The sequence below is a fragment of the Oreochromis niloticus genome, unplaced genomic scaffold, assembly GCF_001858045.2.
Source record: "Oreochromis niloticus isolate F11D_XX unplaced genomic scaffold, O_niloticus_UMD_NMBU tig00007204_pilon, whole genome shotgun sequence".
Lineage (NCBI taxonomy): Eukaryota > Metazoa > Chordata > Actinopteri > Cichliformes > Cichlidae > Oreochromis > Oreochromis niloticus.
The window spans coordinates 44,015-65,175 of NW_020328420.1; the positions used below are offsets into that span (position 1 = coordinate 44,015).

The 21,161-nt window shown below is 40.3% G+C and overlaps 1 protein-coding gene across 1 annotated transcript; it reads right to left on the bottom strand.

Annotated features, from left to right (window-relative positions):
• Positions 1-10,047: 10,047 nt before the first annotated feature.
• On the bottom strand, positions 10,048-12,012 carry LOC100696051 (uncharacterized). The gene is made up of 4 exons (XM_025904803.1): positions 11,852-12,012; positions 11,501-11,628; positions 10,755-10,808; positions 10,048-10,638 (listed from the first exon to the last, which is right to left on the bottom strand). The coding sequence occupies exons 2-4, from the start codon at positions 11,603-11,605 to the stop codon at positions 10,351-10,353; spliced, it is 447 nt and encodes a 148-aa protein (XP_025760588.1). The 5' UTR covers positions 11,606-11,628; positions 11,852-12,012; the 3' UTR covers positions 10,048-10,350.
• Positions 12,013-21,161: the final 9,149 nt, after the last annotated feature.

Genomic DNA, 21,161 nt, shown 5'->3' on the forward strand with positions numbered 1-21,161 from the left:
GTTAATGTGTTGTGGATAGTTTTGTGTTGTGTGTCAGAACAATGAGGTGACTGCTGTCTCCAGGTAGAGAACAGGAGTGACACCCCAGCTGCTGTCAGGCCTGCAGGTATCAGGCTGTGATGTTTTCCTTTATAGTGGACAGAAATAATTTTTTTGAAGTGGCAAAAATAATTTGTGTGGCATCTTATTTAATGTAGAACACCTGATTGTTATGTAAATAGTTTGAAACGGTTATTAAAAAAGGGTAAAAGGTAAATGGCTGCAAATAACTTTGTTTGCAAAATTTGTGCATATGATTTTAAATTTGACAGTTTATATTTGCATGTAAAGTTATGAAATATGATTCAATAAACATGTTTGTTGTATGTCTGTTTCCAAAGATTCTTTCTTTTGTTATCAATAGTTCTCACCACGCTGATTTATGTTCAAGGGGTCTCCTTTCCCATAAGTTTGATTCTAATTCCTAACGCAGTGATATTAAATTGGGGTGTAACTGTCACGTTTAGTTAACTGACTCAGGTGCAGACCAGAAATCCTTGTAGAGAAGACCGTTAGTTTATTGATACAGACAACACCAGGTGATACTATATACAACGTGCTGGAGGGGGGGGGGGTCCGAGGTCCGTGAGGGAAAGGAAGGGGATCAGACGCGCTCCAAAGAGTCACTCTCCTCTCTCCACAACTGGGTTACACAAATCCACACACTCATCCACGAGATGACAGGCAGGCAGGGAAAGGTCCGGGAAAGATCTGTACACAGAAACTTTAGTTAGAGGCTGTTACGCCCCACTTAAAAACGAAGTGTTGACTGGGATGGGGGGGGTAACACAAAGTGAAAAAGAAAACAAACTACTGGAAAATAGATGTCATTAAACATGATTTATTGCACAACTCTACCAAAGTAAAGATGAACACAGGGAAGCTCTTTTCTTCAGGGTCTCCAAGGCCAAAACAACAAACAAAACACCCCCTTTAACTAAAAATCAAACCAAGAACTCTCTAGCCAAAAACAACAGCAGAAAACAATTGAAACAAAAATGGCAGAGAACCCCTACCTGCTTCCATTGTGATGAGCCAATTAACATGGTAAAGGCACACCTTTGCTCACAATAGAAGAGGGAAAACCAAAGTTACAGAGTTTAAGCACTCGCGCGCGCACACGCACACACACACACCTGCTGCCCAAACCACTGAGCTCACAGCTCTGGCAAAATGGGGGAAGTGGAAGGGGCGTGGCAGTTTGGGATGGCAGACTATGGGCGTTTATCAATATGCGTACTTGTGCGTACTTGCGTTCTCGTGTACTCGTGATACGTCATCAGTCGGAGACCAAGTACTGTTCCAATTCGAAGTACGCATCAAGCTGAGAACGCGAAAAAGTCCCGGATGTGTTCTCGATCCGCCCGTTTTATCGAGCATGCATCGGTGTGGACTTGGGACAGCTATATATCCCAGAATGCATTTCGTCCAAAACTCAACAGCGGACTCCCGGCACATCGTTTTCACACCCCCCCCCGCTCGCGGACTTCTCACTACTCAGGTTAAAGAAACTCCAGCAGCTGTCTATAGTATTGAGTGTCCACTAGAATAGAAATAAAAGCGTTCTAACATCTCACCTGCTTGTTTTTATTAAGGTATGTACATGTACACTATTTTTATTAATAGAGGTTTCACTACTGAGGTTAAAAATGATATATAAGTCACTTAGATCACTTCTAAATGTTAATGTTTGGTTTATTTCAGTGTTTTATTTGTTCCTGAGTAAACCGGTTTGGCTGTGATTAAAGTTAAGCTTCATAACATGTTACTCACAGTTAAATTAGGAGGGGCCGGCAGTAAAAACTCCGGACCTGTGACATCATCACGTACGCAGGTGTTCCAATTGTACATATCGCGAGTCCGTGCTCGGGTACTTGGGCATTGATAAACGGCCTATGGCTGTTACCCCAGGGTATGCACGCTTGAAGTACGCATTTCAAGTGCGATTACGTCACCGCCACGCGACGACGGCTGTCCCAATTCAAAGTTTACTCCAAATGCATACTCCAAATGCGCCGTCGATTTCCCCAAATATCAAGCGTGGTCCGGTGCAGCTTCGTGGTCCCATATATCCCACAATCCATAGCGCGGCGGTGGGTGTGGATAATTTTGCCGCAAAATACGGCAGAAGGGAGCGGCCGAAGAATGAACTGTCAAAAGTAAGTACTGAATATTATGTCACTTATTTATGGGCGAATGTTTAAGAACATTAAAACATTACTGTTGGCCACATGTCGGCAAAGTTATGTGACATTAGTGATGTTTGTACTTTCAGCGTTTATTTGATTTTAAAGCCTCTACTTCTAAATATATATATAGTCGACCTTAATCTGACAGAGAATGTGATGATTTTATGGATAATTAAAGTCAGTCATATATCCACAAACACAACAAGCTAAAAGTCAGTGATGCTGCTCGGTTTGCAGTCCTGAATAATCACGGCACAAGCAGGATTCACTGCACTATTAATGTTAGCTATGTTATATTGCTGCCTCTGTTCGGTGGTGTCGAGCCAAACGGACTTTAACGTGTGTTTGAACGAGCTGACGGTTCACTCGTGAAGCTGAAAGAAAGATGCTTTAATCACAGGAGTCACACATGTGTCCACTGTACCATCTGGGAACTCTTCTTGTTTAGCACTCGTAATAACACAAACACTAAATCCTCCTTCTCTTGTGCTGTTTTGTAGCAGTGTATACACCTGAGACTGTCACCTGTCTGTCTGTCCTGCACTCTCTCTCTGTTTCTTTCTCTCTGATTGTGGAATAAAAGTATGAACATGTATTTATAAGTTACACTTGTGTTTGAATCCTGCAGCTTATCACACATTTGATTTCCATGTGTGACAACTGCAAGTGTCCAGAGTGAGGACAGACTGAGGGACCCACTGCTGCACATCATCTGTGAGGCTTTGCACCCCTGATGATCCACCAGGACAAACTCAGCAGTGTGTGAGGAAGAGGAGGAGGAAGAGCCAGCAGCAGCTGACAGATGGAGAGAATAGACAGACTGTTCCCTGTTTGTGAAGGACTGCTAGAAAAGTTTGAAATAACTAATTGTTTGTCCTGAATCAGTCTTATTAGGTAATGTTCAAATAATTTGATCATTCCAGTGTTTTCAGTGTGGGAGAAAGTACTCAGGGCCTTCAAGTTACACACTATGAAAGGCAGCAACAAGTTTAATATTCAGAAACCTAAAGTATGTATCAGCAGCAGAATGGAGCTAAAAATAAATGTTTGTTTCAGTTCTATGAAGCTTTGAGTATTTTGGATTAGTAGCACTGCTGTGTTTGTTGCATCATATTGCTGTAATTGTTTATATGCTTTATATATTCTGAGGTAAGTTGATCTATAGTGTTACATCATATTCTATAAGGATGTTATGTGTTTGTATACTTTCTGCCCAGTTTGACCCATTTAGCAGAAGTCAGCCTGTTTAAGGCTCTGATATCTATTCTGTATGACTTAAAGCAGTTATGACATGGTCTGATTTTCTCACCCAATAAAGGAATATTTAATATATCAGTCTGATCTTCCTTCTATCAGCAACAGTTATCACAGCTCGTACATTTGCTTTTTACACATATATGTAAGCATTGAGCCAAATTTAGTAATGCCAACATATTAAAAGAACAATGTTTGTCTCTTATATATAATACATCTGTATATACACTGTCAGAGATACTTGTCTTTGAGTGAAGATTTAAGGTGATAGGAGATATAAATAACTGCTACTTGCATCTTTGACCCAGAGTTCAAGCTCATATGTACACACACACACACGCACACATATATATATATATATATATATATACACACACATATATATATATATATATATATATATATCTGACAATACATATAATATTGTCCATATTATATTAACATTACCACAGTGAGATGACTTTAGTCTCATGAACAACATTAGCTAATTATTATTTACTAACTAATCTTGAAATGACTGTTCAGTACAGAAATGAAGCCCAACTATCATGTTTTACAGTCCTGTGGTCTCAACTAATCAAAGTGATGTCATGACAAAAATGAATGACCAACAAAACATTTTTTCTCCTTCATGTCTGTCAACAAAGCTGTATGAAACGTTTCTCGCGGTTAGTGTCATGGTTGCTAGGCAACCTGAACAGCGCAACGAAGGCTAGACCGTCCCATTTCACAAGCCTCTCACTTCCCTACTTCCCGTACTTGTAGTACGCACCGTACGTAGTACGCGTAGTGTGCGTACTTCAAGCGCGCATACCCTGAATTGGGACACAGCCTATATGCCATGGCTGACGAGCTGCAACACACCTCAGCTGTGGCTCATGAGGCAGAGAAAAGGAGAAAAAAAACCCCCCCTCTCTCACAGAGGGAGAGCCACTAGAGGTCAGCGACTGTAACAGAGGCGAACAGACGGAAACAACTCACAGATTCTGATTCACAAACTACTGCGCGACTGACGCTGATAGCTCAACGATCCAGCGACGAGTAGCACAGTGCTGCCATCTTAAGTAGGGCTCGCGATTACGCTGATAGGCAGCAGGTGTGGAGATGGCAGGCGCGTGGGCCAGAGGCGGGAGCCCATAATGAGCACCACCCCGGCAGGAGAGAGAGAGAGAGAGGGAGAGAAAGAGCAAAAACAACAAAAACACATGTTGCCTAAGACGGGATCAGCTGGTGAGGCACAGGGACCATGACAGTAACGTCATCATAGCAGCTTTGACTGGCAGCTGCAGTCACGGAGAAACTTGAGTATACCAATTAGACTAATTTCTAGGTCAGAGATAAGAGACATATTGCTTGCAACTTGCATGCGTGCCTGCTCAGCAAGGTACTCAGGATGTTTTAGAGACAAGTTTGAAGAGAACATAACGACAGGAGACGGTGGAGACAGTTTGTTAAGTGTTATAGAAGTCAAGAGAGTCAATAAAGGAAATGTACCTAACTGTCACTAACTGTGACTGATGCATGTAATGATATCTGCTTACGCATGAAGAGGCTGAACTTTGTTATACAACACAGTGTGATGTGTGCTTCCTAGTTGAGATCCCTGCAGTGAGTGACGCTGTAGACATCTCCTGTGTATGTGTAATCAATAAATCATTGTATTGACTGGACTTCTCTGGAGCATTGGTTTTTTGTTCTCAACCCCACATCAAAGAATCGGGACAACAGTAACACCATTTTTTTTTTTTTAAGCTTGTACTTCAGTAACTCCTCATTAATCTGTAACTATGGATTAAACTGTAGAACTGAAAAAATGTAAGAGAAAAACTTCAGATCCTGAGTGTGTGGGCCAGAGAAGTATCGGCTTTATTTCAGACTTGAGAAAAACTTTATATTTCAGTTTGTGATGATTCTGTTCTTTGTGATTACAGGAGCTGCCCTCAGATTCAGACCTCAGCACCACCCAGTGACAGCAGACAGATCATCCAACATGTTAACTGCAAAGTTAACTGATGGAAACAGCACAAAGGTTAAAGTACCACATGTGCTGTCAGTGAAAGCTGCAGCTGTTTTATTGATAAAGTTAAAGACAAAAAGTCAAAAGGATTAATCTCCCATGTAACTGTGTCACTATATATCAGCATTAACAGGACCTCAGTTTGGTGTTTCAGAGAGCTGCAGATCTCAGACCTGCACAGCTTCCATTTTAAACACTTGATGTACTCAGCTGCATGAAGAGCACGTTTGAGTTTCTCTGACACAATTAAATAAAACCTGATGAAGGTCAAAGGTCGTCACTTGTATGTTTAACTATAAACTTGTGATCTGGATTCTTTCACAGTTTTTTGCAGATGGTGTGTTATTTACCATAAAGCAATTCAGAGTTATTCATACCAGAGTAACCAGAGAGGATAATATATTTTTAAATATATAACTTTCTACAGGACCGAATATGATATTTTTATGTAAAAGTCCGGAGCCTCTGGGGAGTATCCGAGTATTTATAACATTACACAAACCAAAGGTCTCCATCACAGTGTTCATTAAATGCTGGGTGTATCCATCTTCTGGGGCGGACCTACAGAGGAGTGCTGAAGATTTCACTGTGAGGGAGTTGCTGGTGAAGATCATAAGTCCTGCTTGATCAATGCCATGAGCCTCGGTCTTCCTGGTGTTTCTTAAATGAAGCCTCTCTCAGTGGGTCAACAGAACTTCTGGCACAGGACAGCTGTGATGAAAGAACTGAAAGAAGTTTCTCCAAACCTCTGGACCCAGGAAACCCAGCTTAGTCCTCATGGTGTCCCTCACTAGTTTCTCCTCAGGGTGAATGTAGCTGTTGATATTATATGAACTATTATTAAATGAAAAAAACAAATTACACTACACTACTGAAACCTTCTGCTACTGTTTTTAAAGTTTCCATGTTACCAGGATGTAGAGGGCTCTGAAGATTTAAACAGTTTTAGATCCATTACACTCACAGTCTTAAATGTTAAAATCTCAAAGGACAGCATTACATTTTTGATATTAACAGTAACTCTGGGCCTCTGTGGAGTGTGTAGCTGATCTTATCGCTGTCTAAAAACATATAACAAAACCTAAGGAGTCCTGAATCATTCAATAATACAGACTATTAGAGTAACAGGTGTGTAGCATCGCTAACTAGCTAGCAACAAGCCCCCAACACATTGCGTATGCTAGCAGCTAATCTAGCAAACGAATTAACAACAGAGTGATTTTAGATGTTGTAGAACTATAAGATGATAACCTGTTTGTCTTTTTCATAACAGTGATGTGGTTGTATTTACCTTAATCTAACGAGTCGTCAGTCGCGGTAAACCCATCAGCAAAAAAATGGAGCAGCCGGGCTACGTAAAAAGTTGTGGTCATGTCCAGCGGGTGTGTGGGCGGGAGCGTGACGCAGTCGCTCCACCTCAAGCCACTACTGCGCAGAATCTGGCTCCAAAGTTGCAAGATGGCAGCCTCCACAAGCGGGATATTTTGGCTTCATTTTTGCACCATGGGAGGAGGTCCTGTCGCGTCGTCCATGTTTTCTACAGTCATTGGTGCGGAGACACTAGCACTTAGTTTTCTCAGGTTTTCACAGATATTTGCCTGTTTCACATGAAAATGCCAAGATGAAAATTTGACATTTTGTGCTGCCAGTGCCTCTGGGTGTGAGGAACTAAACTAAAGCATTCTCTATTTTAAGTAGATCTGTTATCAGTACTATAGTAGTTTAATAATCATTAATCACAGCTTGGACAACATTAAATTATCATGATGTCAAGTTAAGCAGAGTCATTAATAAAATACAATATTGTATCTCCCACTTCTAAATATACATAAGAGATAACTTAAAGAAAGGCAGTTGGTTAACATAAATTGACCCTTTTTACAGACAGTCTGCCTACCATATTTCAGGGCTACATATGCAGAAATGGTAAATAAGTGTACATATCAAAACATAAAAGTCTTCTGGTTGTGTAAGGTTTTAAAATGAGGTAAATCAAAGACCTCATACCAACTATTAAGCAAAATGGTGGATGGATGATGATTGATAGAGCTGACTATGAATTCCTCAGTACTCTAAAGTATCCTAGAAGTCACCTACCTAATAGCTAAAGCTTAGCTCAAATTGGGTCATGCAACAGGACACTGATGCAAAGCACACCAGCAAATCTATGACAGAATGGAAAAAGAAAATCAAGGTGTTTCTATTGCTTAGAAGTTTAGATCTTGACCTGATTTCGATGCTGTGGTGGGACTTCAAGACCCCTATGAAAAGACCATCAAGGGAACACCATGTTCGAATGTGGATGTCGATGGTGGAAGCAAAAACTCGGGTGTGGGAAGAGTTCGGAGAGGCCATGGAAAAAGACTTTCGGACTGCCTCGAAGAGATTCTGGCAAACCGTCAGGCGACTCAGGAGGAGAAAGTGGTGTTCTACCTGCACTGTGTGTAGTGTGGGTGGAGTGCTGCTGACTTCGACTGAGAAAATTGTCTGGCGGTGGAAGGAATATTTCGAGGATCTCCTCAATCCCACTGGCATGTCTTCAGTGGTGGAAGCAGAGTCTGGGGACGAAGGGGATGACCTGCCAATCTCTGGGGGTGAGGTCACTGAGGCAGTTAAACAACTCCTTGGTGGCAGAGCCCCTGGGGTGGACGAAGTCCTCCCCGAGTTCCAGAAGGCTCTGGACGTTGTAGGGCTGTCTTGGTTGACACGTCTCTGCAATGTTGCGTGGAGATCAGGGGCAGTACCCCTGGACTGGCAGACTGGGGTGGTGGTCCCCATCTTTAAGAAAGGAGACCGGAGGGTGTGTTCCAACTACAGGGGAATCACACTCCTCAGCCTCCCTGGGAAAGTCTATGCCAGGGTGCTGGAGAGGAGAGTTCATCCGTTAGTCGAACCTTGGATACAGGAGGAACAATGTGGTTTCTGTCCTGGTCGTGGAACACTGGACCAGCTCTTTATCCTCTCGAGGATACTCGAGGGTACATGGGAGTTTGCCCAACCAGACTACATGTGTTTTGTGGACTTGGAGAAGGCATTCGACCGTGTCCCTCGGGGGGTCCTTTGATGAGTGCTCCGGGAGTATGGGGTGTCTGGCCCATTGCTATAGGCCATTCAGTCCTTATACGATCGTTGCAAGAGCTTGGTCCACATTACATTTTATGTGGAGTGAATAAATAAAAGTATATTTACTGTGGCCCCTAGAGACAAAGCACATACAAACTCCAAAACACATACAAACTCCGAAGCACGTATAAACCCCGAAGCACGTACAAACTCCAAAACACGTAAAAACTCCAAAACACGTACAAACTCCAAAGCTCGTACAAAAGACAACAGAAGTGCTCCAGAATGCTAGGCGCAGTGTTGAGCTTTTGTTACCTAGTGGCTACACAAGCCAGGAAGTACCAACAACCGGATTTGGTGTGTGGTAGTAACAGGTAAATGAACATTTTTTTTTTAAATTATTTGAACATATATGAGTGCTTGTGTATAAATACACAAACAATAATAATAATAATAATGGATTGGATTTCATATAGCGCTTTTCGAGGCACCCAAAGCGCTTTACAATGCCACTATTCATTCACTCTCACATTCACACACTGGTGGAGGCAAGCTACTGTTGTAGCCACAGCTGCCCTGGGGCAGACTGACAGAAGCGAGGCTGCCATATCGCGCCATCGGCCCCTCATACACATATGTTTTCAATTGTGTAATTTAAGTGATCTAGGTAGCTCTGTTTTGGAAGTTCAGTTAACGCTAGAAATGTGCTTTGGAGTTTGTGCGTGCTTTTAGGAGTTTGTACGTGCTTTGTCTCTAGGGGCCACCGCATATATTTATATATAAACATATATAAATAAAACCACTTTGTTAATATTAGTAATTCCTTTTGTGCATAATTTTATATTATTGATATATTATTAATAATAAATTAATTAAAGCAACAAAACAACCTGAAGAGGCGGTTGGGAGCCGAAAGAGCCGGCTCTTCTTAGTGAGCCGAGCCGAAAGAGCTGGTTCTCTAAAAAGATCCGGGAATCCCATCACTACTAAGAATCACCCTGAAGGTCATTAATAATAAACAACTGAAGGGACCAAAAAACATGATCTGACTACTGAGAGTGAGGTGTATGGAAGGAGTCAATACAGGAAACTAGTAAAGATGTAAGATGCAGCATGATGCTTATGAAAGTACATTATGGACAAACATTGAAAGCGTTTCTCCAGTTACCATCATGCACCAGTAATCAGGCTTTCTTAACAAGGGTGTCTGTGCCAGTGACACGCAAAGTGGTTAACCCAATTCAATGCAAAAATATGAATGCTGCAGCACCATACAAATAAATGAAAAATAAAAATAAAAATCAAACATCGCAATACTACTATTACTACTACTACTAATAGTTATTGTTATTGTATTAAATTATAAATACCACCATCAATTATAAACAGCAGAAACTTTCTGGTGAGGGCATACTTGCATTTCACAAGAATGTGACCAGGTAATTAATCTATCATTATGTTGCTGAGGAAAAGAAACAATAGTAGTAGTAGGTAAATGTCTTTAATGTGTGGCAGTTTGCAGTTTATATGTTTGTTTCCAATTTATATTTAATTAATGGCAGAAAAACTACTGGAAATGTATTCTTAAAAGTTGTCATCAGCACATATAAGCATGTGCACAATGGTAGCCAATAGTGAAATCTTTTTTTTTTATATCAGACAGTAAAGAAGAAGGGAAGCTCTAAATAAAAGTTAAACTGAAGTTAAGCAAAGCTGTACTATATAAAATGGAAACTAACCACAGATACAGCAGATTGTTAAGGAAAAAGGAAATGACTGGCATGGAAGTTACAGTTCATCTCGGTGTTCCTCAATGCATTTAATCCGTTTGTTCAGCTCTCCCAGTTCCTTTTCAGTTTCCTCCATTTTCTCACCCAAGATCTTATTCTTCCTGTCAATTTCAGCCTTATTCACCGCCACTAAATTCTTATAGCTCTCCATAAGTGTGACTTCTTCATAAAAACCATCAGGTGAATCTTTCATAGATCTCTTCATCAGTTCAATCAACGGATCCATAAGCTTCAAGTATTCACTCAACAGTTCGGAATTGAAGTTCACCTCTTCCTCACGCTGAGCCTGATGGAAATTTAACAGTTTCATATTACAGGAAGGCAGTTTACTATGTTGTAACGTTATATTTGGTCATATATATCCATGAGTTTCTTATTGCAGTTCTCTGAACATGTACTGACCTTCAGTTTGTCCAGATGTTGTTTCATGTTCTGATAGTTTTCTTTGAATTGTTTCTGAAATCAATCATATACAAGTGGTTACACTCAAGCATATATATATACAAGTGGTGTCCCAAATTCCAAAATATTGAGGATGAGAACAAAACAACAATGGTCCAGAAGAGTTTGGTCAAATGATTTTATTGAACACATGAATACTGCAACACAATCAGCATAGATCTCCGCCCAAAAATACACTTCAGAATGCTTTTAGTATATCAGGGTTCTGCCCCCTCATGCGTCAATTACAATTAATGCTTCACTAAACAACCTAAAAACAGACAGAGAAGTTCATCTTTTCACCCTCCAGATGATCCCTGAGGACTTACAATTTTCTTGATTCCTCTTCTGTAACTTGTTGCTAAGCAAGCTCTAATGCAGTTAGAAGCTAAATGAATTTCAGGCCTTTGGCCTAACTATCTTCTATAATCCTTTGTGTTTGTAAGCGTGTAGGCTTTACCTTCCTGTTGCTCCAAGTCACTTACACAATATATCGTCCGGACATCGCGCCGAACGAATAATACAAGTTTTAATATAATGCTGGTGGCTTTACTACGTCTTTTAATGCAATGTTAATGCTGTGAACTATATGTAGCAGTAAAATATTTTCTTTATTCCCACAGTAGTTACACTAAAAAAATATTACAACAGCAACTTTGTTTGTGGTGACTCGCAAAATTACTGAAGGTTAAGAAAAAACAATTTACCAATCGGTCCTTGTCTATCAGAGCACTTGAAAGGGAAACCAGAGACAGCAGGGTGAACATGAGGAACAAGCCTTTGGTGGTGCTGCAAACAGTCACTGCCGCCATCACTCTTCTGAGTAACTCTGTCTCTAAGTCAAAGTCGTACAGTGTTAAGAATTGAAGGTTTACAAACTACAGATGAACATCTTCATTATCCAGTGGAGTTACAATTTTAAATTTGAAAAAGTTCAACTTTAAAGATTTACAAGGAATCACGATTGAAAACTCAAATTACAACTCAATCTAAAACGTTTAATATGTTTATAAGAAAATGTGAAGTCTGTATAAACCATGTTATAGTGAGTTACTTACCTGTGATATCAAAAGAAGCTGATGAATGAAGAAACAAAGATATGGCTCATCACAAAGTTCTTTTATACATGCTTGTGGTGACACCTCCCATTTTGCGCAAGTGTGTGTGTGTGTGTGTGTGTGTGTGGGCATGCGGTTGGGTGTGCTGCAGTGTGGTCTGCGTGCAGAGGCATTAACAGTTAGCTTCCTCAGACTTTCAGTTTTGTTTCACAGATATTCGCCTATTTCACATGAAAATGCCAAGATGACAACCAGAGGAAAAAAGTGCACAAAACATACTACAAATAAACGCTAGGGCGTAGATTTGGCATGGACGGAAGGGACATGTCCCCACCAATATCCAACGATTATTGAATTGTCCCCACCAATAATTTGATCTCTTCGAGTAAAGAAAAATAAAACCGATAGAAAGAAAAAAAAAAAACGATCTGTCAACGTCTCATTCACCCAGCGGTGCAGAAAGAGTTAAATTACGTTCTCTACTGGAGTCCTACCTCATGTGACAAATATGGCCAATGTGATTGGCTGTGCCTTTCAGGGAGCTCTGTTTAGTTTTAGCAGCGGCAAGCTTGCGCTGCGAGGACCTGCAAGGAGGAGAGGAGGATGGCAGCAAAAAGGAAGAACCTGGATATAAGAAAGTATTTTTCAAAGAAACCTGTAAGTCACTTAAAGTCAAGCTCACTCATACAATGTGTCCATCATAATAACCTTACAGGCTATGCTAGGCTTTGGCCCACATCAGTCTAAAATTGTGTGTAACCATGATGAATAACGTGTTTTGGGAACTAACTGCACAACAGGCAGCACTATTAGTTTTCTCAGTCTCAGAGTAGCATTTCTAATTTTGATTGAAACTGTCAGAGAAAACGGCAGCCTCGAGTAAGCCAGGATATTAGTTTACAGAGGCTGTTAGAATTATATGTCTAATTTTTGAGACAAAATATCACGAGGTAGTCATGATTTTGCAAATATTCCACCTTGTAGCGTAGTTTGCACAAATTGTTTTAAAAATGCATTCACCCTACAAACATTACTGATGAGTCAAGATCTGCACAAATTGACAGAAACACTGAAGCAGCTACACATTTTATTCTTATTGTCATGTATGTCCTATTTGTCAGGTGACAGAAGAACCAACACAAAGCTCAGAGAGTAATGGTGATACAAGATCACAGGTGAAATTGGATGATGACTTGTTGGTTCATTACTGTATTTGAAGCACATGTGTGACTGCATGTATTTGGAATGTCTCACTGTTATTTATCAGGTGACAGAGGCAGCTCTGCCATGTTGTAGCTCGGACAGAGGTGAAGAGGTGATTTTTTTGGTGCTACAGATTAACTAGTATTTATTATCATGACAATTGTTAGGCTGCTGATATAAATTGATTCATTAGTGTATATTTGACAAAGAATCTGAATTGACATGTCTCACTTTTTATATGGCACGAATCAATGTGTTATTTTATCACGTGGCAGTATGTCCTAGTGCAGTCAGAGGGGAAGAGCCAGGGCCAAAGGGGAGGCACATCAAGCATATAATAATAATTTTAATCTGAGGATAAAACGCATGTACTGAGGCTGAAAGAAGCTTCAGTGCTCTCAGAAGACTAAAAACATGGCTAAGGTCAACAATGACTCAAATGAGATTAAACAATGCTGCTGTATGCCATGTCCACCAGGAGAGACTGGACAGTATAGATGTAAAACAAATATGTCAGCAGTTCATCTCAGTTAACGAGAGGAAAAGGCATGTGTTTGGCTCCTTCACATAGTGGACATTGAGGTGTTGTGTGGGGCACCAGTAGTCCATGTCTGCTGCTGTAACAGTAGTTCATGTTTAGAATAAAAAATCCCAGCTCACTGAGTTGATCGGGGCAACAGTGTGCCTAAAATGTTGCATAATTTTGCTGAGAGATCTTTTACTTTGTGCTAATCTTAGATGAGTAGTTTTATGGACAAAACCCACCAGGTCATTCAGTGTTCCCTTAGTGCTAATGTATCAGAGATGTTGGTGTACTATAACCAGTGTTGGGACTAACGCGTTATTAAGTAACGCGTTACAGTAACTACGTTATTATTGTGGTAACGAGCACGGTAACTAGTTATTATGCCAAAACCAGGAACGCGTTACTCGTTACTGGGATTTAGATAGGCTCGTTACTCGTTACTTCGTGTGGTGGATATCGCGGAGCTTCCACAGATTCAATATCATTAGCAAGTGGTGGAAGCCAGCAGGTGGATGAAGGAAAAGGGAGGCAAGAGGAGAGACCCGAAGCGGCCGCCGGTCCGCGTGTCAGGTGAACTGAACTTCAGGTAAGAAGTTATGACCTGCAGTCTATCGGAGTCAGATATAAACCAAGTTTAGGTGGAGTTTATTTTCGGTATGCTGACATTTTCGTACTGCGTGCTAGCTAGCATGACGGAGTTTCTATACAGCTGGGTGGGTGCTATGTTACTGATGCTGAACTTTATTTGGTTCATACGGTTAATTATTAGAGTTGCCAACCGTCCCCTAAAAAACAGAATCGTCTGGTATTCAGAGAAAATATTACGCGTTTCGTACTGAGGTGAAAAGGAACACAGTTTGTCCCGGACTTCTGCTACAATGAAAAAGACACAAAGCTGAAGCTGCACAGCTGCCTCTTCTTCTCTCATTCTCTCCTCTCCTGTTTCTACTTCAATCACGAAACTGATCAATGATCAGCTGATCGGCTTTTCTCTCTTGTTTATTTATCGCCCACTTTGCGCCAGAAAGAGGAAACCAGCGGATGTCGCGTTAAACAGCAGCACGTTTAAGCTTGATCAGCTGTTGTTAGAATTTATTTAATATTAATTTCTAGTATCAGCTGATGTTTGCTGGAGCCACAGCTGTAAAAACTGCTGGTCATGATATCGGTTTGGTTATTTGGTGAGAGGGAAACATGCAGATGAAACCAGGAGATGTCCTTACTGAATCATCAGAGCTGAACAGGTGATGGAGAAACAGGTTTACCTGTTAGGTGACATGAATGAGTTGAAGGGAAGTTATGAGCTGTTTCTGAGAGACAAATAACACCAGGATCCTTTTCTACGTAGCTGACAGCTGGTAACTGTGCAGGGGCGGATCTAGCAAAGTGTTGCCAGGGGGCCAGGTAGGGCATTAACAGGGAAAGGGGGGGACAAGGAAATACTTTTCTTTATTATTCTCATTTAAAATGTCTCGCTTTAAAAAAAAATAATTATCTGAGTCTTACAACAAACAATTGATAGATTGATACATATATACCATCAGAACAGTGTACATCACTGTCACAACAGTGTTTATTTTCATTCAAAGGCTTTATGATTTTTCCTATAATGGTGGGCCGGTCTCTAGTCAAAATGCCCGGGACGATTTTTTTGTCCCAGTCCAGCTCTGTATGCAGCTCATCTGCAGTCTGGTGTTACCTACATCTTCCTATTCAGAAGGCAGAATTTCCAAGTTCTGAGTACAATCGAAAGCACCACGACTGCAGTTTTTGTGTTGGATGTAAAAAGCAGGCTAGAATCATGGTGGCGGTCAGCGACGGTCCAGGCGTGGGATTTCTCTCGTGGAAATGTGCACATTATTTTTTCCTTTCTATTGGTAGGTGGCACAGTGCACTTGTGGCAAGTAAGCAAGCTAGAAGACTGGCAAACTTGCTGGGTATCCAGTTACGGAAGCAACACATTAACAAGAGAATTCTGAGTAAAACCAAAGTTACTTTCCCTAGTAACTAGTTACTTTGAAAGTAACGAGTAACTTGAAGTAACTGAGTTACTTTTTTAGAGAAGTAACTAGTAATGTAACTAAGTTACTAATTTAAAGTAACTTACCCAACATTGACTATAACTGAAGGAATGTTGTTAAGTCCTTAAAGTCATATTCTTTTATTGTCATGACTGTATTTGAAGCTATTTTTATTTTTGTATGATACCTGATTTATATGGAATATGGCTGAAGTAAACTAAAGTCTAAAATACTTAGTCATTTGTTTAATAGTAATTTAAGATTATATAATTCACATATAAAACTATGAATTGTAATTTTAAATGGTTTAAAAGCATGTAGAATAGCATATGTAGGCAAGTATATTTCTCCTTTTTTTTTTATCAAGAAGCAAAGACAAAAAGTAAAAACAAAGAAACAGGGCAGGGTTCAGTGGTTGAATCATCCGTCCCCACCAATGCCAAAACCAAATCTACACCCTTGGTCCGGACTGATATATTGTAGTAATGACTAGAGTGCAGAGGGGTAATTGCAAACACACTTACACACATCGATAATGGTTAGAATAAGTCTCTGGGTCAGAGAGTCCCGAACATGATATTCTAAACCAACTATGAATCACTAGAAGAACAATGGATAATAACATTAGATTATCAAGGCTAGGTAGACAGGTGTTTTCCTTTTCTGTCTCTCTATAATGTTGTACAGCCCACTTGAGAGTCATCCTTTTTGTGAAGCATGCTGCTGGTTCACATAGAGGTCCACAGCGCTGTGTAAACTTGTAATTTCAACTGCCAAAGTAAATTAAATCTTTGTAAACGACAGACTTTTCTCCTGAGATTCCTTCCGAAAAAAATCTGAACACGACAATATATACATACATATATAAAAAACTGTCTATACTTTAAGATTCGTGTTCTTCTAATGCAGAGGAGGTGGGAGAGCCATTGCAGGGGGGGGGGCACGGTATGAATTAAAAAAAAGAGAAAAGAATGCTTGGACAATGCTAGCATAATGGACAGGTTTTTGACAGGGCTCCCACACAAACGCAAAGCAGAAGATGAAACATCGCCAAATATGTTTCCAAACCAACTTCCTTCCAAGCCAAAGACTTGAAAATATGATGAAGCATGTCTTGCCGTTGGCTTCACCTGCACAAGTGCCAAGGTAGGTAGGTATTCCCGACACAATTTGTTTCCCCTGCGTCATGAGCACACACTGGGCTGTCCAAATCATGGACAAACAGTATCCCACAGTTGTTTATGGTTTTGAACCCATTTTGTACAGAGAAGCAGTTTTTGAAAAATGTATTGATAGCTGATAAGTTGAATATTATTACACAGAAAAAAACCCCCAACTACATATAAAATTATTACACCATGACGCGTCTGCCTTTCTAAATGCAGGGACAGTAAAAGCGTGTAAAAACTGCAGATAGATTAACAGTAACAGTATTGTGTCTATATCTGCCATTGTAGAAATTCATCTCATGTAAACAATAATGTGGTGCACAACGTTACGTGAAAAAAAGCACATACCTTTGATGTTGGGTGACGAACTCCGTATTCCTTGTCCACGCGTTAACACAAAAACAGAGTTTTCGAAAATCTCCAACCTGGCAGGAGATTTTAAAAGTCTCTGTTTTCGGTGATTCGAAACGCCATTTACGTGTGGACGAAAGGCCCAAATGCATAGAAACAGCTGCGTTTTCAAAAATACCTGTGTAGGACATAGTGTAAAAGAGTTAATAGTTTATTTTATTGCTACCTGTAATTTATTGCAGTTTACTTTTCTAAAGGTTTAAATAACTGTGAAATAAGTGCAATGGAGTTTGAAAACAAAATATGGGTGTGTGTGGTTGGAGGATGTGCTTGTGCCAGTAGGGGGAAAGCTTTTCTTGTAAAAGAAAGGGGGGGCTACCAAAAAAAGTTTGGGAACCACTGTTCTAATGTGTCTGAGAAAACATTTTTGGTAAAAAGACAAGGACTTAGGTGAGATGGAGATCGCCTGACACACTTCTCCATTAGGCACCGGAAGGTGCTTGGGATAGTTTGTGACACCCTGTGGCATTCTATTAAATTCAAAGAAGCCAAGGGGACACACGAAGGCTGTCTTAGGCTTGTCATCCTTGGCTACCTCTATCTGATAGTAACTGGACTTAAGGTCCATGACCGAAAACAATTTAGCTTCACTGACAGCTGTAAATGTCTCCTCAATATTCGGCAGGGCATATGCATCTCGGATAGTTCTTAGATTTAATTTACAGTAATCTATGCATAGCCTTTTTGAGCCATTCTTTTTCCTTACCAATACAGTTGGTGAGGCAAAAAGACTTTGTGACTCTCGAATGATACCTGCATCAAGTAGTTCTCTTAGATGTTGTTTTACAGCCTCCCTGTCACTGGGTTGTATGGGCCTTGGCCACTCTTTGAAGTGCTTTTCATTGTTCAATTTGATTTGGTGTTTTACAGCTGTGGTGTGGCCATGTGATATGTCATTGAGAACAAAAATTTCGGGGATGGATCTCAGCTTTTCCAGAATACGGTCTGGGATGGGAGAATCATCAAAATTGAATGTGTGGTTGTCGTTGTTTGGTTCATTTCGACTTGTTACATTGTTACATTTATACTGCTTTCAGACTTCCTCAGTCAGCATCTGCCTATCCTATGTGGTTAGTACTCTGTGTTGTTTGCCCCATTATTCATGCACAGTTTCAATCAAAACACCTCCCTATACGGTTATCTGTCTCAACTTTATTTTCTATTTCCCTGCACATGCCCTCACTTACTATCTGTGTGGGTGACCTTTACATGAACTCTCCATGCACCTTAAGCTTCACTGTTCTGCTTTCCAATCTACGCTGGGTTATATCTTTGTCTATACTTATTCAGATGTGTTAGATGTGTTAGACAGCTATTAGTGCTGTTTGTTCTGTACCATTTCCTTTAAATGCTATTTTCTCTGTCTGACTATTTTTCTCCTGCAGCTACACAGAAGCCTGCCCTTACAAGAAGGCCTGACCTTAAGATGACACTCTCATACTCTAATGCAGCAAAATAATGCTGTTAATCTATATAATGCAGCAAGCTAATACTATCAAGCTATATAAGAATTCCACAAAACAATGCTGCTTTGACTGCAACGTAACAGCATGGTCACTAACATTGTGTACAATGACAGGTACTCGCTGGCATTAAAAGGAATGTGTAATAAAGCCAACTCGAGAAGCAATCCACCAGGTAACCTTTATTGCTCATGCGACTCAAGGACAAAACTTGTGTTCCGGTTGTTCTTTCTTAATCTCACATTTCCCGTTAGACATTGTTTGTGTCTTGCAGGGATTGTCACTGCCTCTTTACTATGCAATGTGATAGGACAGGAATGAGTATCACTCCTTTGTGCATGGGCAACATGTTGAAGGATCATTGCAAACTGCTTAGAGTGTAGCTTATGAATGAACTTGGGGCCATCTTGATTTAGCAACTACAGATGGCACGATACCACTTTTTTATGTCCGATACCGATATCATAAAATTTGCCGATACCAATATGAATCCGGTTTGGTCTTTTTTTATAATCAATAAAGCTGTTTTTTTAACTGTCTTGCTGTATTTTGTATATGTTCATACTAAAATGTAAAAAAAACGAAACACTAAAGCTATTCTATTAGACTTGTATGGAAAAAATACACTGCACCCAAAATATTTCGCAGTTCAGCAATACTGATCTTTTTATTTAAACTTTTAGCAGAACTTCTAAGTATTTAAAGTAATGATCAAAAAGTAATTTAAAATGCAATTTTATGCAGATTTCAAAAACTCTTTGGTTCTGAAAAAAATAATGTTTATATTCAACAACTTACAAAAAAAATGCTTTTTTTATACTTAAAGCTTAACATAAATAGCCATCCAGAGTGGAAAGCAGTGGAAATCAATCCAAACACGGCTTCTCTCGATACTTATCTTTTATCAAGATGGATGTCAGTGTAAGCTGTTTCTATCACATTTAACCTGAGACTGAGCTTTGTGCAATTTGCGTGTAATGAAAAAAAGTGTTTTTTATAGTTTTTTTTTCGAACCATGAAACTGTTTAAACAGGTGTCGTGCCAAGGTAGGCAGTGGCGGTCCTAGCCTATTTGGGCTAGGACCAAGGGGGTCCTAGCCCCCCCCCCCACACACACACACGTATGAAGACGGAGAAAATATAGTATGCAAACGGCTACTAAACAGACATCATAATTAGACATACAATGAGAACAGGACAAATCAACAATTGACACTGACTAATTACTATTATATTAATATTATATTATTGTATATATTGTTTGGAGTTCAGTCTGTTACTTTAGCTATTTTTACCATTTCTTCTTGGAGGAACTGTAATCCACATTATTTCCTTAGGGATTAATAAAGTATTCTGGTTCTGATTGTTCAGGATGACCTGCCATTATCCAATGACACGTCTGCTTACCTGTATCTTTTGCTCGTTTCTCCTTGTAGGAGGCATAATTAAATGTATTGAATTTTAATGATCACTGGGTTTTTATTTGTTTGGTTGCTATGGTGATGTGTAACTGGAGTCACGTGGGTGCTAGCGGTGACATCAAGAGTCAGTCTGTCTTTCACTGGTTTGATTTTGACAGAGATGAGGACTGGGTAGTTGTATTTTTTGTTGACCGCAGCACAACGAGTTTCCCCTTGTTGCATTAGAGCCTGTGATGTTTTAAGAGTTTGAATCGCGAGCTGATCACATTGCTCTGTAAACTTTTCAAGCACTTTAATAAACAAGCAAGCAATTCCACCTCTCGCATTGTTGCGTAAAGTTGACAGCGCGTCAGGCAAATAGGCAGGCTCAGTCCCCGGCCTCTAGCGACTGTGGAAGTCGCTACACTACACAAATGGGCGATAGAAAACCGATCGGTGCCTACGACATTCCCAATATGCGCTGGCTGATGTCGGGGCAGCATGAGTACGAGCAATTTTTTTTCTTTTTTTGCCGATGCCCGTGATGCCGCCCCCACCACGATGCCGCCCCGGGCAACCGCCCGTGTCGCCCGTATCTAAAACCGCTACTGAAGGTAGGTATCCCCGACAGAATTTGTTTCCCCTGCGTCGGGAGCACACGCTGGGCTCTCCAAATCACGGACAAACAGGACAAATATTCTTTACTTTTTAGTTCACAAACAATTCTTATAACGACTAACAACTGAAATTTCAGGTCACTACCTCGTTTACGCCATGTTGCAAGTTTTGTGAGGTGAATTTGTGCTATTTAATGGATCCTATTGCATTTTTTTTTCTCCCCGATATCCGATCCAATAATTTAGGTCAGGATCGGACCGATACTGGATCGGTCCATCCCTAGTAGCAGCTGTCTATAAACCCGTAAAAGCACATTTGTCCCTATTAGCAACAGAATTTTACTGTTAAAGTGACATTCAGGAACAAAAAGGATTAAAAAGACTAGTTGTTGTTCTTTGCCTGAAATGTTCTCGGGAAATGTAATACAAGTCAGAACATAGCCCAAGTATGGCACGTTTTGCCCTCCTGCTCCTTCAATTTCAAGAAGGGCATGTATTGCT

Coding starts and splice junctions, on each gene's coding strand:
- LOC100696051 (XM_025904803.1), bottom strand. CDS start 11,605: ATGGCGGCAGTGACTGTTTGCAGCACCACCAAAGGCTTGTTCCTCATG. Junction 10,809..11,500: donor TGATAGACAAGGACCGATTG/GTAAATTGTTTT, acceptor GATTGATTTCAG/AAACAATTCAAAGAAAACTA. Junction 10,639..10,754: donor AACATCTGGACAAACTGAAG/GTCAGTACATGT, acceptor AATTTCCATCAG/GCTCAGCGTGAGGAAGAGGT.